The sequence below is a fragment of the Seriola aureovittata genome, chromosome 14 (genome assembly GCF_021018895.1).
Source record: "Seriola aureovittata isolate HTS-2021-v1 ecotype China chromosome 14, ASM2101889v1, whole genome shotgun sequence".
In the NCBI taxonomy this organism is placed as follows: domain Eukaryota; kingdom Metazoa; phylum Chordata; class Actinopteri; order Carangiformes; family Carangidae; genus Seriola; species Seriola aureovittata.
In genome coordinates, this window is record NC_079377.1 from 19,488,682 (window position 1) to 19,504,401 (window position 15,720).

General features: G+C 39.8%; 1 protein-coding gene across 1 annotated transcript in view; it reads left to right on the plus strand.

Moving 5' to 3' along the window:
- Positions 1–3,936: 3,936 nt before the first annotated feature.
- The window catches only part of LOC130181835 (inactive phospholipase D5-like), a 60,927-nt gene continuing 49,143 nt past the window's right edge, over positions 3,937–15,720 (plus strand). Inside the window, exon 1 of the mRNA XM_056396288.1 lies at positions 3,937–4,884. Coding sequence (XP_056252263.1) covers positions 4,714–4,884 — 171 coding nt within the window. The 5' untranslated portion in view covers positions 3,937–4,713. The remainder of the gene's footprint in view (positions 4,885–15,720) is intronic.

Sequence of the window (15,720 nt, forward strand, 5' to 3'; positions counted from 1 at the left end):
GTAAAGATTAAAGATTTGCAAAACAAGCCTTTCACCCAGAATTATAGAACAAATTTGGTAATTACATGGACTGAGTTGCATGTAAAACATTGTGTGCCATAAAGTTTAAATTAATGGGTCACTTTTCCTAAGCAAATACTGGCAGCCGAGATGATTGGTCACAAGTGTGACTCACTGTTGAAGTGAGAGTGAATAGTGGAGCTTGGAGTCACAGAGGGTGAGAGAGAGATTGGGAAAGATGGAGAGAGGAAGTATTAGAGACTTAGCAGAGAACAAGCGAGAGATTGCTATCTCATAGAGACACAGAAAGACTGTGCAGCGCAATATGTAAAGGTCTCTGCCTTGGATTAATTATAAAAGATTAATCTTGCCATAACAAATGATTACTTTTCAGACAGAATGTGATGGTTTTTTGTAGGACTTTGTTACTCTAGTGGGCACTAAAATTATTTAATCCTCATACTTGGCAAGACAGAGAGTCCATTAACCTTTCCTTATTCAGGGTTATCACAGGCCCGACCTGATATGGACCACAGTATTTAAGGGACTCTTCATGCTGGAATTGAACAGTTTTCATACTTCTTTTCCATGAGACTGAACACTGGTCTGCAGGCGTTTACGAGCTGGAAGGAGTGATGGAGGTAAGGTGTCTCTGATCTTCAGTGCTGTTGATGGTTTAGAGGGGGCGTTATTGATTTTGGCTGAGGCATATTTGGCTGACTAATCTTTGGACACCACTGTAAAGGAAAGGTCATTGAAGCTTATGGTACAATCATTATAGTGATGTGCTTTGGGGTTGTGTATTCATAAACATCAGGGACAGCCAATGGATTTACTGTATGTTTGGACTCTCATCTTGAATCGAGAGGAAGGATAATCTCTCATAATGTTCAAAGACTTGAAATAAGCAGTTGAGTAATTATAAAAACTGTTTATATTCTTTTAAGCTTTGTGACTAAAGCTTCATCTATAATTCAACGAGCCCAGATGAGTTTATTACTCTTATATAATGACAGAGGTTTGTATTAATATGCCAAACCATAATTGTGAGGTTTGTTTGTGCACAAACAGATATTATAATTCATATGAAGGGAAAATAAATCCCTGTGCAGCTTCAGGACATAAAAGCATGCAGTCTTTTTTAGCAGTGGGCTTTGAGGAGTACTTCAAAATGTACTTTATATTCAATGCAATGGGTAAATTTCACTGTCTTTCAGGAAAGTCACAGTCACAACTTTGTATTTACTTGAAGTGGGAGTAGCAAGGGTTTTAGTAACCTTGACTACAACATGAATCTCAGTGATAAGCATTTCAATTCTGTAATTTCAACTTCAGCAGCTTCATATAATGTAGTTAGATCGGCTACTGACAAATTCTCAAATACTATTGAAGGTATGTCGAGTGATATGTTCCTCATATCGGATGTCACACACTTTTTTAAGAGCTGTGAAACATACATGTATTGAGGTTGTTTACCAAAATAACAGTGATAAAATACTCCATACAGACCATCTGAACTGTTAGCTTTCTTCACTTTGTGTCTTGTTGTCATCAGTGTACCTTTTGTGATAGGAATTTGTTTTCTAAATATACAGTTATCTGGGCTTGATATTACAAGCATCCTCTGACAAAACACGTACTCAGATTAAAACTGGCACTAAGCTCTCTTGTTGAGGAAGGGAAGCATTAAAAAAACAATGTTGGTGGGAAAATATTATCTATTGGTTTTAGCACTTTGTGTATAAACAAATGGCTCCCTCCTGTCCCTTATGTCAAAAGTACTGAATTATAGTTTCATAACCTGTGCCCTGAGTCAAAGATTGCTCTTGGCTCCGTGTTGCGTTCTGCTTTCCTGCGTTTGGCTGCACTGCATCATGTTGGATGTTGTGTTGTCATAGATTTATTATCCCTGTGTATGAAATGTGCTTTGTGCCACACTGCACTATGCTATGTTGACCCGAAGTGCAATGGTGTACAGAGTACATGTATCATATTTTGCAATCTGGTTGGATCTGTAAATTGAGATCAATGAAAGCTTAAGTCAGACACTTTTGACATCTGGCTGGAATTGTGATGCTTTTCTCCGTGGCTTAAACTTGGAAAACTTTTAGCATGGCTCGATGTTTTTCTGGGTTGAGTTGGCCCATGTTCAGCCCAGTTCCCTCATTAACCTCAGTGTTCAGTATTCAGCTGGCGTTTCCACTGATGGCTACTGATACAGTACACTCTGCTAGCAGAGAGAAATGTGATTGGAATACAACAGGACTGAATTAGAGGGAACGGGACTTTGGAGATGGACCTAGATTTTTTGCGATGTAAGCTTAATCACGAATGCGCATGACTCAGCGCTGTTGAGATGGAATACAGTGCCACCAAAGAAAAATCATCTGCCACTTGAAAAAATGAGAACGAGCACTACATTAATTGAAGAATGGATTCTTTGTCTTGAACAGACAAATAAGTAAAGCAATATTTACTTCCCATGTATGGGCAGACAGATTTTTCCAGACCTCAGCGACAAGAGAAGAGAAGGTCAAATCTTATTGACTGTGTTGAAAGTGGTCTGATATGCACAATTATTCACAGACTGGGTGTAAACTCTAGCTCAGGATAAATTGTATGGGAGGTTCGAGGTGCATCCTCTAAGATGAGTTATACTGTAGTCCTTAGTATCACAATCATTTTACTAATAAATGATAATCTGAATTTACCAGTATTTCTATATTTTACTGAACAGTCTATTCACTGTTTAGTGACTTTGCATGAGGCTCCAGTATATTCTCTTTCCAAATACATAAACTGCTAAACCTTGTAATACAATCATTCCTGATGATCACACTGATGATCGAAGTATTGAAAACTAAACAGCATTATTGAATGTAAGTACTTTTTCCATGATTGATAAATTGTCAATACCGATATGACATTACATGACATTTTTCTCTTATATATTTGATATAATTTGCATTCCAGTTATATTTTTTTGTGTATTAATATAATCTTTGAGGGTCAGTATTTCAGCAGCAGTGGCTGAGAGTGAAGGCATGCAATTAAAATGGATTGTTTCCATTTCAAAGAGTCAAGGTGCACTCGCTGTTTGCCACTAATGATTTCAACATTCAGATAATGTGTGTGTGTGTGTGTGTGTGTGTGTGTGTGTGTGTGTGTGCGTGTGCATGTGTGTGTGTGTTTGGGGGGGGTGTGCACGTGTGTGTGCACGTGTGTGTGTGTTTGGGGGTGTGTGCACGTGTGTGTGCATGTGTGTGTGTGTGGGGTGTGTGTGCACGTGTGTGTGCATGTGTGTGTGCACGTGTGTGTGTGTGTGGGGTGTGTGTGCACGTGTGTGTGCACGTGTGTGTGTGTGTGGGGGGTGTGTGCACGTGTGTGTGCGTGTGTGTATAGCACATATGGGTTTGCCCAAATGCCAGCTATAAGCCAATTAAAGTTTTTAAGCTCTGTTGCTTCTCTGGCACACTGAAGCAAGCCAAGGTAAGGGAAGAGAGCTACTGCAGCCTCACTGCACCACTCTGCTGTGATGTGCCAAGGTGTGTGTGTGTGTGTGTGTGTGTGTGTGTGTGTCTCTGTGTGTAGTCAGAGGTGCATATGTGTAGCTAGATATAGCATTCTGTCCACAGCGTCAAATGAGTGAGCAACACTGCTAAACGAGGAAGGAAAAAAACTTTATCAAAATTGGGATGGGAGTGGTGGAAATGAACGGAGAACAATAGAGACAACATGACTTTAAATGTAGGCAGCAACCAAGTGTGTAAGAGGGAAAGCTGATGACATGTAGGCGAAAGAACAATGTGATATAGTGACAGGGAGGTCTGGAATAAATGTGAGAGTCCCAAAAGAGGAGTTGAGGGGTTGCAAAGAGGAATGTTAATGAGAAAAACAGTGACAATGTGAAGGGAAGCGTTATGGAGAGATGCAGAAATGAGTGTGAGAATTTATTCTCTCATCGAGATGCACTGGTGTTTCGCAGGAGGGTCTTTCCTTCCTCTGTGACGCTACATCAGCATCACCACAACTCTCTCTGTCTGTCCCCGCTCTCTTTCTACCTCTTTCTTCGAGTTTCTCCACCCCTCCCTTCTCCTCTCTCCTCCTCACACATATGCTCTCACACTGGGGATGCCTGAATCGGTGGAAGTCCTGATCAGTGTTGTCGGAGTCCCTGGTCTGCTGAGACCTGAGCCTAACAGATCTAGTCTTGAGAGGGTGAAGCGCTGTTTTCTGGAGGCACCTTGGAAGAGGATTTCCTACAGCCTGTGGACATTTGCCAGTACTGGTGAAGACAGCTATGCCCCTACTATATGAGCACAGGGGTATGATGATAGTGAAAGCTGTTTGGGGGAGGCATTTGAAAAATATGGAGCTTCAAACTCAGATCTTGTGTATTTAAGACATAGCTAATGAGGAAAGCATTGTGATTTTTTTTTCCCGTCTCAACGTCCTCTTTGAAGACAATCTACTGAAGCTGCATGCTTGCAGCGGACTGCTGCAAACAATACCTCCTTTTGCCGGATAATAATATGAGTATGTATGTATGTATGTATTTATTTTTCACTATTTACAAAGGTGCAGTCAAGCTTATTGGACACAATGCATCCTAAAAAGGAAGAGTTTTATTCAGCTAGTAACCAGAGATTGACAAGTTAAGTTTTTTTTTTAATCAAGACTGAAACTGCACCATCTACCCAACTATCTAACCATATGGAGCTACGAGGGATCCGCGGGCCAATGGGCGGCCAGGACCTAAAGGGTCAGGGGTTAGGGTTTGTCGCCCCAGCCTCTGGTCTTCCAGCCAGTTCCATAATAACGGCAGTACAGCAGCAGGACTACTCAGCCAGCGTTTGGCTTCGCAGGAGGGACAAACTGGAACACGTAAGTTCTGAATACTGGAACTGGGGTCTGAGAAACAGATGGAACAAGGCTGAAGTGCTGAGCCAAAAAGCGGGGAGTTAAATCATTCATATTCAAGAGATGCATATTTTTTACTGACAAAATGTTAAATCCTTTAATTAAAGCGAAATTGCAATATGATCATATTAAATGACATGAAATGATAAAGCCATTGCTGTAGAGGTGAAGTTGTTTTAGCCAAAATATGTTGTGTGTTGTGTCTTTGCATGTTGCATAATTGTTGCATACATGCAACTAAAATACTTATTTGAGTATCCATTGTAGCATGTTCTCTCCATGTCTGTTTATTTTCAGGGAATGAAAATATTACACTGTGAACGTCTGGATAAATTAGCAGAGTAACACTGGGATCATAATGAAGGGATAGCACCAGGGTGTTGGCACTCAAATATGATTAAAAAACTGTGTTGAGGAACTTCAGTTGGAAACCTTTGTTTGAATGAGACAAACTGTGCAATGTATGTCTCTAAAATTTGCATGTTGCGGGAGCTCTCCTTTTATTGCTGGAGGAACAATCTGTTTTTCATTTTCCTCTCAGCAACACTGTGCCTTTCTTTCATGTCTTTGTACCATTCAACAGTCACTTTTGTTTTCTATTAGAAAAGGAGTTATAAGGTACAGACTCTCTGTTAGCGGGTAAACAGTATCAGCATTCTACAGAGGGCTTAGGTGTAGAGATTTAATGTCGGGCAAAGGAATAGAAAAGGTGTGTGTTGAATATTTGATGCTGGAGGGGAACAGTGCCACGTCCAGAGAGCTGCTTTCTATGCCTGTCTGCATAACCAACTAGGATGATGAATCAGCCTGTCCCCTTTCTGCAGACCTGCACATACACACACATAAAGTGCACGCAGGCACTTAAATGCACACGTACTGTAAGTGGGTTTTTTGTAGGCACCATGCCACACACACACACACTACACACACCCACACACACACACACACAGACACACACACAGACACACACACACACACACACACACACACACACACACACACCACACACACACACACACACACACACACACACACACACACACACACACACACACACACACACACACACACACACACACACACACAGACAAGCTATTTTTCAGACAAGCCTGCAGCAGTCGCTTGACAGACAAGGAATTTTTGCAGTTTAACTCCACACCAAACCAAGCTCTATGCACCCACACACACAAACAGGCACAAACACGCACACACATACTCTATGTAATATTCGTCATAAATTATGTTCATTAAGTCATCTAATGCCCAGGATGTGTTGGCAACATCTGCAGTTAGGTCCAACAGTCAGACACCACAGATGGGAAAGTGGTCTCAGACCTCTAGACCCCACTGATACGGTACATATAAAGAAAGTGCAAGCATTACCCTGGTAACACCGGTGATGAATGGGGAGTAAGTAGGAGGAGAATGAGATAAGAAGTTGGATACAAAGTGCTTCAGGCACATTGAGCTCTGCTGTCAAAGCAGCATAATTCATGTCACAAGTTCAGCAACAACTTGTCAAACTCTGAGTCAGTCATGAGTCTTAGAAAATCATGAACTGAAGCGACACATTACAGACAAGCACTTCTAACCCTTTCTGTCTAAACATTCGCCTCTTAAAGCCCTTTTTTGCTTGAAATATAGATGTACTGCACATTTTGATTGTAAGCAGGGCTCTGTTAACATTAAACATTTTACATGAATAGTTGAATAGCATTCAAGATTTAAGATTGCATACCCAACTGTCGAATCTAGACTGACCAAGAAAAGTCCACTTATAAAATGCATTTATGAGAATTCTCCAAGTGTCAAATAGGCCTAATGTACAATAGTTCATTACTGAACACTAGTCCAATATATGGTGTAACTGACAACAGCTGCAGAATCAAAGCCAATTGATGTCACATGTTAAAAATTAATAAAGCTAGATTACAAACTTTTGCTAAAAGTAACTTTTTCTCCAGTCAAACATGTCACTTCCTTCACTGACTTCACATGGGTTTTGGGTAAATGATTAGAGTGGTTATAACCAACATAGCTCATTTTGCTCATAAGGGACTGTTGACAGACCGACTGCCACCGGTCACTTCAAGTATGAGCCTTAGTTAAGGTCCCTTGGCAGTTTTGGGCTGTCCCCAGACCGAGGTTGATCTTAGCTCTGTGAGACAAGTCCCAGAGAAAGGCTGCAACTAAATCTGACAATGTCAAACATTTAGGACTAAAATAGCACAATATGACTGTCATACATTTTACAAAATATGACAGGAAGGAACTAAAGCTAGTTCATTGTTTGTGCCTCACAGTTGACTTGAGTAGATCCATTTCACACAGTGTGAGAGGCAATGAACCTGCAAGGTAATTGTCTATCGCCGCCTTTCAACAGGCAGTTTAGAGCCAGCGTCCTGGTGGGACACGCTGTTAGAATTCCAAACCAGTAGCCGCCCATATATATTTTCTTTTACTCACTTCTCTTTCCTGTTACATGAACCTATGATCACTGATTCAGTTCAGCTCGTGTGCAGCCAGCTTGTTGTGGTTGCTTTTCCAAAACAATATGAGTGCATCTAAGTGGATTTAATACTATTAGGAGTCTTGTTAATGGCTGTATGGATACTAAATAATTTTATGTTGGCATTGTTTTGTACTTTGTAGTTTACTAATGATAGCTAATATTTCACATGCTTGGTTTTGGATGCACATTGCCCTGAGGTAAGTATTAAATTAACGTTTCTATTACGGCAGTTATTGGATCCAAAGTGCTTTGCTCTTAAAACGGACTTAGATGGAGGTAGATGAGGCAGCAGCTGACATCCAGGCTGGGAGGCTAACTCTGGATCAAAGACGGTGAAACCTCCCAGATGAATTTTAAGGGTTGGCAGCTCAAAGTGGAGCTGGCTCCACACGCTGAATGCATTTTCAATTTCACAGTGACTGTGCTGATGTGCAGACCCCAGTCTGTAGTAATCTTGGTCAAACTATACAAGGCCCTGAGGCTTTTTCACCTTGAGACAAGCTGGTCTAAGAGATTTATTTCACCTGTTATCTCATGCAGTTCAAACTGAAACAGAAAGGATTCATACATTGCTGAGGATGAACCTTTGTAGGAGTAATTCGTATCGATTATATACTGTGAAATCCAATACATAGGTAATCTTGCCCCTTGACTTGCAATATGGCCTCTAGTACCCAGAGATGCTAACAGGATAGACACCACTGTATAAACCGGTGGATCCCAAACTCTAAACTAGGGGGTGGGTCTCCCCAGAGGTGCCATTGCAGGGGAATACACATGACCAGGAGAAGAATGTGGAGTCGAACCAAACTTGAGCGAATCTGATTAATTTGGAAGATACAGTAATCTGATGGTGCGAGGCTAGCAAGATTCAAGTCAGCAAGTTTCATAAAATGACAAGTAAAGTAAAAGATGCCCATAGATTTCAAACAGGTGATCAGACGCAGCCAATCAGATCTAAGATTTGGCAAAGCAAGTGAAGCAGGAAAGCCTTGTGTAAAAACTCTGCGTTTATGCGTGAAAATAAACATGCAGTTCAGTTTTTGATAATGTTATTTTAAAATCATTCTCCCTGACCCCTGTTACTACTTTCACTCCAGTTATTGATAACAGCTGATTTAAAAAATCAATCAATTTAAGTGCTAGTATGGAGGTGGTTCTTCCAAGTTTAGTAAGCACTTTTATAGACAGTATGGCAGAATCGCTGAAGTTTGACATGATTGTATCTTTTCATGGAAAATGCTAACGGAGGTGAATGGGATTTCATTTGTAATGTGTAAATTGTCATTGTAAATATTGCATTTAAAATGATTTTTCCCTATAAATAACAACAGATTAACAGGTTCACAAGAACACATGATGAACTTTGAAGGAAGTTAAACTTACACATCTGGTCCCCAGAAAATCCCTAAAAGACTTCCTGTTGTCACATTTAACCCTTACAAATCCCTTTGATTAAGGACCATGAAGAAACCAGAGCCTCATTAAAGCTGCTGTCTTCTGTAGAGATTTCCTCCAAGCTGAACAAAGCTCTGTTGCTGCTGTTCACTCACATTATCTGGTAAGGACTTACGGCTTTGTCTCCACTTTCAAAGCAGCACAGACTGGACTTTTTCATTCAAAGATGGACATGTTTTGAAACTTTTGTGTTCCTTTCATTTCATTTTTAATTGATGTGTTGACATTTATTCACTGGCAGGAAATAGAGATTGAGATTTGTGCTGTAACTGTCGCTGAGAGATAAAGCTGCTTTCCCATAATGCGTTTAGACGGCTCTGATCTTTCGATAAAATCCTCCTATGTCATCTTTCGTTCTTTGACACTATAAAAAAATTCTCTTGTCAAGCAGACTTGTTATTTGTTACAGTGAAAATGTTTCTCACAAGAGAGTTATTGGTTAATTAAGAATTTTTTCTCATACCCATTAGACAGTGTGGTGGAAGATAGAAGACAGCCAGAGAAAGGAAGCCAATAAGATGAAAGAGGACACACTCCGGTGACTGCAGTGCCAGATTAAAGTTAGGCAAGATTCCTTATATTAGGATTTTTTTTTTGCCACTCAACTTTCAAAGACCCTTTAGCAGAAACTGAGACAAGGAGAAAGAGAGATGGTCAGAAAAAAACCTAGATAGAGTGATGAACTGTATGTGAAGATACCTTTGGCCTGAAGCGTACCATCATCGATCATCTATTCTCATCATTGTATTCAACACCGGCAGCCGATTAAATTGGTGGTTGGGGTGTTTTGGCTCGCTGTTTGACAGTTTGGCTCATGTTCAGCTTTACTTCACTTCAGCAGCAAATTAACCTAAGGCATCTGGCTTTGATTAAAGTTTTGTTCCTGTGTGTTTGCTTTAAATGTGTGATGCTGCAAAGGTTGACGACATAGTTAATGGATAATTCGCTCAGTGCACACTTGCATCAACTGAGCCACATCACCAAATCGATCACACAGATAAACTCTCTCCCAACCGCTAACGCTGCTTGTCAGTCATCGTGATGTTATTTAACTGCCATGAACTACAGCTAGTTGGACATAATCAGCTATGAATCACTTTATCTTGGTCTTGTTGTAATGAGAACTCCATCTGCAGTAAATGTTTTACACATGAGTTGTTAGTGCAAAGTGACAGGGTCAGACAATACGGTAGAATAGCAATATCACAATGGGAAAAAAACTTTTTAAGCACAAGTCCTGCGTTAAAAACTTTACTTATGTAAAAGTAAATTCAAGTATAATCAACTCACGTCAACGTCAAGAGAAAGGAATAATTAACCTCTGCATAATGGCTCCTCTGTATTATGTATGTTTTATAATGTATATATCTGTAAATCTATCTATATCAATCTATAATGTATTATTACTGATGAAGACTTAAATATGTTTCTCAAAAACATCCCAACTTTGTGGAAATGGCAGGTTAAATTTCCAGAATACTCATTTAATGTTGTAACCGTTGAAGATGGAGCTTATACAAATAATTTTGATATAAGTCTAAGGTTTGGGTAGTTTATTGTAATATACAGCTGAATTCATCATGTTTTATTTACAGTGAATCCTTACAGCAACCAGATAAATGCATTTTCCAGGTATATAACATAACATGGAAATACTTCAAGTACAGATACCTTAAATGTGCACTGAAGTACAATATCTGAAAAATGTAATTTGTTTTCTTCCACTGAACTTAAAATACATAAAAAGCAGACATGTAAGATTTTTTAATGAATAATTATACACATAAGTTAATAAAGTAAGTAAATCATTACAATAATCAGAGATTGGATCTATACCATTTAGACCTTAAGAACAGTAGAGGGAGCTATTGCCTAATGTGAAAAAACACATTTGTACATATTTAAAGAGCTCATGCAAGAAGAAAGTGACTACAAGTTTATGTATGTAACTCAAGTCAAGTCAAGTCAAGTAAATTTCTATTTGTATAGTGCCAATTCCCAACATAAGTTACCTCAAGGCACTTTCCAAATGGAGCAGGTCTAGATCTTCTCTTTATAACATTATTTACAGAGACCCAACAATTCCCACCAAGATCAAGCACAAGGCAACAGTGGAAGGGAAAATCTTCCTTTTAAGAGGCAGAAACCTCGAGCAGAACCGGACTCTGCCTCGACCGGTTGGGTTGGGAGAGAGAGAGAGAGAGAGAGAGAGAGAGAGAGAGAGAGCACAGAGGAAAGAACAAGAACATGCAATGATAGTGATATTTATAATAGTGATAGTAGCAGCATGCTTCTGACTGTTGCACTGTCTGTGCATGTGCAGGTGTGTGTTATACATACCATGAACACTATCAGTTTCAACACTAACTAATTGAATGTCTCTCCAGGATTTGAGGTTTTGAAGAATGTTGGCTGTCAGTTTCCTATATGTCAGCTTTAAATCTCACTCATCTCATTTACTCTAATTGGCTGGGTTATTTTTTATTTTTCCTTTGATGGGTTTCTTTACTGTTTGGCATCTCAGACCATGTTACCTCTCTCTCTCTCTCTCTCTCTCTCTCTCGCTCTCTCTACACAAACACACACTCAAACACACACACATACACAGCCACATGCAGATACTGATTTATGGTGAAAATTCACTGGCTGTCATACTTATGCTTTTTCATGAGGTGAACTAATTAGGCAATTAGCTGGAACTCATTGGACTCGGTCTATGAGAAAGACGAGTTATTATAGTTGAAGAAGTGTTACATTAGCGTGATCATGGGGTGCTGACTGATTTGTGAAATCCATATGTCATCAAAATGTCAGAGGGATTTAACTGCGCCATAAATATCTGTGTGGATCTTCTCTTGTGAAGAAGCTCTCGGGCCCTTTAATCGCTGAGCATTTAGCTCAGAACTGAGATTAAACAGGAAACTTTCATGTTGGCATTTCATAATCCAATTTAATATTCCTTTCAGCCTTCCCTAATATCTTGATTTGCAGAAATGTTTTATATTGAATTTGACAGGCAAACAATTGGTGTCGGTTCTGAACTGTCATGGTTCAGAAATTTTCCAATGAAGCAGATATAAAAATAAAGCTCTGGCTTGCAGCTCAAACATTATTTAAGTGCAGTATCTTCGTATGTGCAAGCAGGGATCATTTCTTATTTATCACTTGATGCCTTGATTACCAGGCCTCTTCTTAAACATCTGTGTGGTGGTGGGTATTTGGTTTCAAAGTGTGTGCTGACTGTGTGATGATGCTCCTGAGAAATCAGGTCAGGGAGTCTTACCAACTCAAAGACTACAGTTAAATGTACTTAGTTATATTCCACCACTGGATTAATCAGTAATATGCTTTTGTGGGCTACACAAAGTGAAATAAACATCTTTGCCAAAATACTAATTTTCCTTTAAATGAGATATTTGTAAGTTTTGCTATTGCTACATAGCCACCGTTAGCATTAATAGCTTGTGTGTGAATGTGAAGGAGAATTCCAAGCAAACTGTCATTTGCTTTGGCTAAATACAGTCAATTTACTATTCTATTTATTAAGATAACGGATTTACTGACAGTATGTGTGCCCATTTCCCCAGACTGCACGTCTCCATCTGTTTTTTCTCATTCATAGGCAGCTGAGGGTTGTTTAAATCCTGATATGCTTCATGCAGTATTTGCGAGAAAATGAAAGCAAGAGAAAACATGAAACATTTTTGGTCAACTCTGAAACATGAGCATCCGTTCCATCTCTCCATTTAGACTTTGTACTTTTTTCTTCACCCCTGAGATCCTGCAGTAAAAGGATTTTAAAGCCACTAGAGTATTTCGTGTTATAAATCACCATCTGGTGCAGGTATATGTTCTGTTTGTACAAAGAAGTGAAGTCACATCAAACAGCTGTTGTTGTTTCTTGGTGCGACTCTTTTCCAGGCCGTCACATTCTGACAGTAAATCCCATAGGAACTGTGTAAACACACATAATACACACATTTATTGCGAGGTGTTTTGGAGCTTCACAGCTTCAGTTAGATAACTAAATTGTCAAAAATAAAAGCTGTCGATTCAGTGAACTTTGCACAAACCGTCTGAAGTGCGTACAGCGGGATGTTGAAGGGTCATGCTGTCTGTCGTCTGACAGTGTTAGCTAACAACGACTAGAGAGAAGCAGCAGCTCGACCTTTCATCAAGCCCAGCATCTGACGGCTCCCCACCACCTGCCATGACGAAGGAAAGCTGGAGCTGATTCCTGCAAATTGTCAATATGAGACAGGGTCAGGCTGTAGGTCTCCATTGTTCTTTGTTGTGAGCAGTGCCAAGTCAGCTAGAAACTCAAAGTTCTGCAGTGCAACACAATAACAAATACTCTCCGACTTCTTCAGATGGATAGCTGAGACGAGTGCTGATGCTGCATCACTGACGCCTGTGACAAACAGTTTTGTTCTTTTGGTGTGCATATTGTTTTTCAATGAGCAGGAATCATCACGCATTTCTATACATATTGTGTAAATTTCAAAACAGTCCTTGATGTTTTTATTTATAGCTGGTTCTTTGCTACTGCAATGACCCAGTATCCCCTCTGGGATGAGGCATTGTCTGATGTGGAGCAAAGACACACATGCACGTGCACAAACACACACAGACACACACATACAAACACAGAGGACAGAGTTCAGAGGCAGTCACAGCAGGTTGATGTGCTGCCGAGTCAACCAGATATTCTGAGATCAACTAATTAGCCTCTAATCAGCCCCAGAGAAATGATCAACTACTATATCGATCCCTTAAAGGTTCTACGTGAGGCATGCAGATATATATCATACATTAGAGATTAATGCTTTAGGATTAAAATCATCTTAGAGTTATGTTTCTGTGCTCACTGAGACTGTCAGAGACGGATGGCATCTAAGGGCAGAAAGTGACAGTGGAATCTGGTAGAATTACGCTATTATGGCTGTGTACATCGATCATGACACAGAGTAAAAAGTGTTTGTTATTACACTGTACCATCAACGAAGAAAATTAAATACCATTAACTGAGTATAGGTGGTTTATTTTTGCAACATCACCTTCTCCCATGTACTGTTTACAGGGAAACCTGGAAGTTTAAAACAGTTGTTATAGCCTATTAAATGTATGACCAGTGCCTTACAGTGACTAATGTTAGCTAATATGGCTACACAATGTGTTAGCATGTCACAGATTAACATGTCAATAGTTTCATCACAAAAGTAAAACAAAAAGAAAAGGTATATTTTGAAGGAACCATAACTGCGAGACTTTTTCCCACGTGAAGAGTTACAGGACTTGGTGGTTCACTTCAGAGATCAGGCTTGTTTGCTCTTCTGGCTTCTGGGTGTAATATCGTTTAACACTGTACTGTTAAAGTGTTAAGAGGATTTACACAGAGTTTGGATAACAATGTTTCCGTCAGCTATAGTTGAAATATCCTTGTAGTCTTTCCAGGTGATTTATGAAAGTTGGCTGGGTACAGTAATGATGTTTGTGTATGGCCTTTTAATGCCAATGTAGTAAAGTGGTACTAAACTAGAGGGTAGTAGGCTGCAGGCGCGTATCCATAAAATATATAAAGACAAAGTATTTACAAGGGCTTTACCAATGAAAAACACATTTGCTGTGTCCTCTATTTGGTACTATTCTCTGCTCCATCCTCTCCTGTTCTCTTCTCATTAACTGAATAATGGCTTCAGCTTCTTAATGTTGGACTCATCTTCTTAGTCTTAGTTTTTCTTAAGTTTGACAGTTCTTACTATAGTTTACTGTTCTTACTGATAACTTACTGATTTCATGCCTAAAAAGTTCAACTTCTACCTGCCCTGAAGCTCTCTCCCCCAAGCTTCGAGTTATATTACCATAATGCAATGACACTGGCTGACAAATGAAAGAGAGATCCTCCATTGATTCAGTCCAAGCCGCAGCTCTTCTCTTCTCTTCTCTTCTCTTCTCTTCTCTTCTCTTCTCTTCTCTTCTCTTCTCTTCTCTTCTCTTCTCTTCTCTTCTCTTCTCTTCTCTTCTCTTCTCTTCTCTTCTCTTCTCTTCTCTTCTCCGTTATAATGAGCTCTGGCTTGTGAGGTGTGACGGCTCCCTCTGTTGGCTGTTCTATGTCAGCACACAGTTGCAGGGCAGATTGACTTTAAAAGATTTACTATCCCTACTCTGCATCTGAACGGGAGCTGCCCTGCATCTCAATGTGCTGCCGATATTACCATTGCGTACTAAAACGTGTGAAGTCAACCTTCAAGGATTACATTATGATACCTGTGCTTGATGTCACTGAACTCACTCACACTGATATCCACTCTTGGATATCACATAGCATCTCTTGCAAATAGGGACACGAAATAGGATGCATTACTGCGTGTGTGTGTGTGTGTTTGTGTGTGTGTGTGTGTGTGTGTGTGTACGCCTGCATTGTTGCGAGCTTGCCAACTGCATCATGTAATCAAACAGAGTAGAGGACAGTTTACAATCCTACATTTACATCCTTGTAAATGTAAGGTGATATAATACTTTGTAACAGTTTATAATGTAGTGGTATGATTGTCTGCTGGTGTTTGACTATGATCTTTACCTGTTATTTGTTCCATGGCTCTAATCATCAATAAGATATTTTCCTGGAAATTCCCTATATTTCTAATTTAATTCATCTCAACCAATTAGAGTAGTAATGTGTGTATAATGTGTGTTTTAATCACATAGAGATTAATTAAGCAAGAGCAAGGGCAGGCCACTGCTACAGGGTAGCCCACTGTGATGCACTGCAGGGTGAGAGGAGACAAGCGGGACAGGTGAATGGATGGACTGTGAAAACAGAGGAGAGC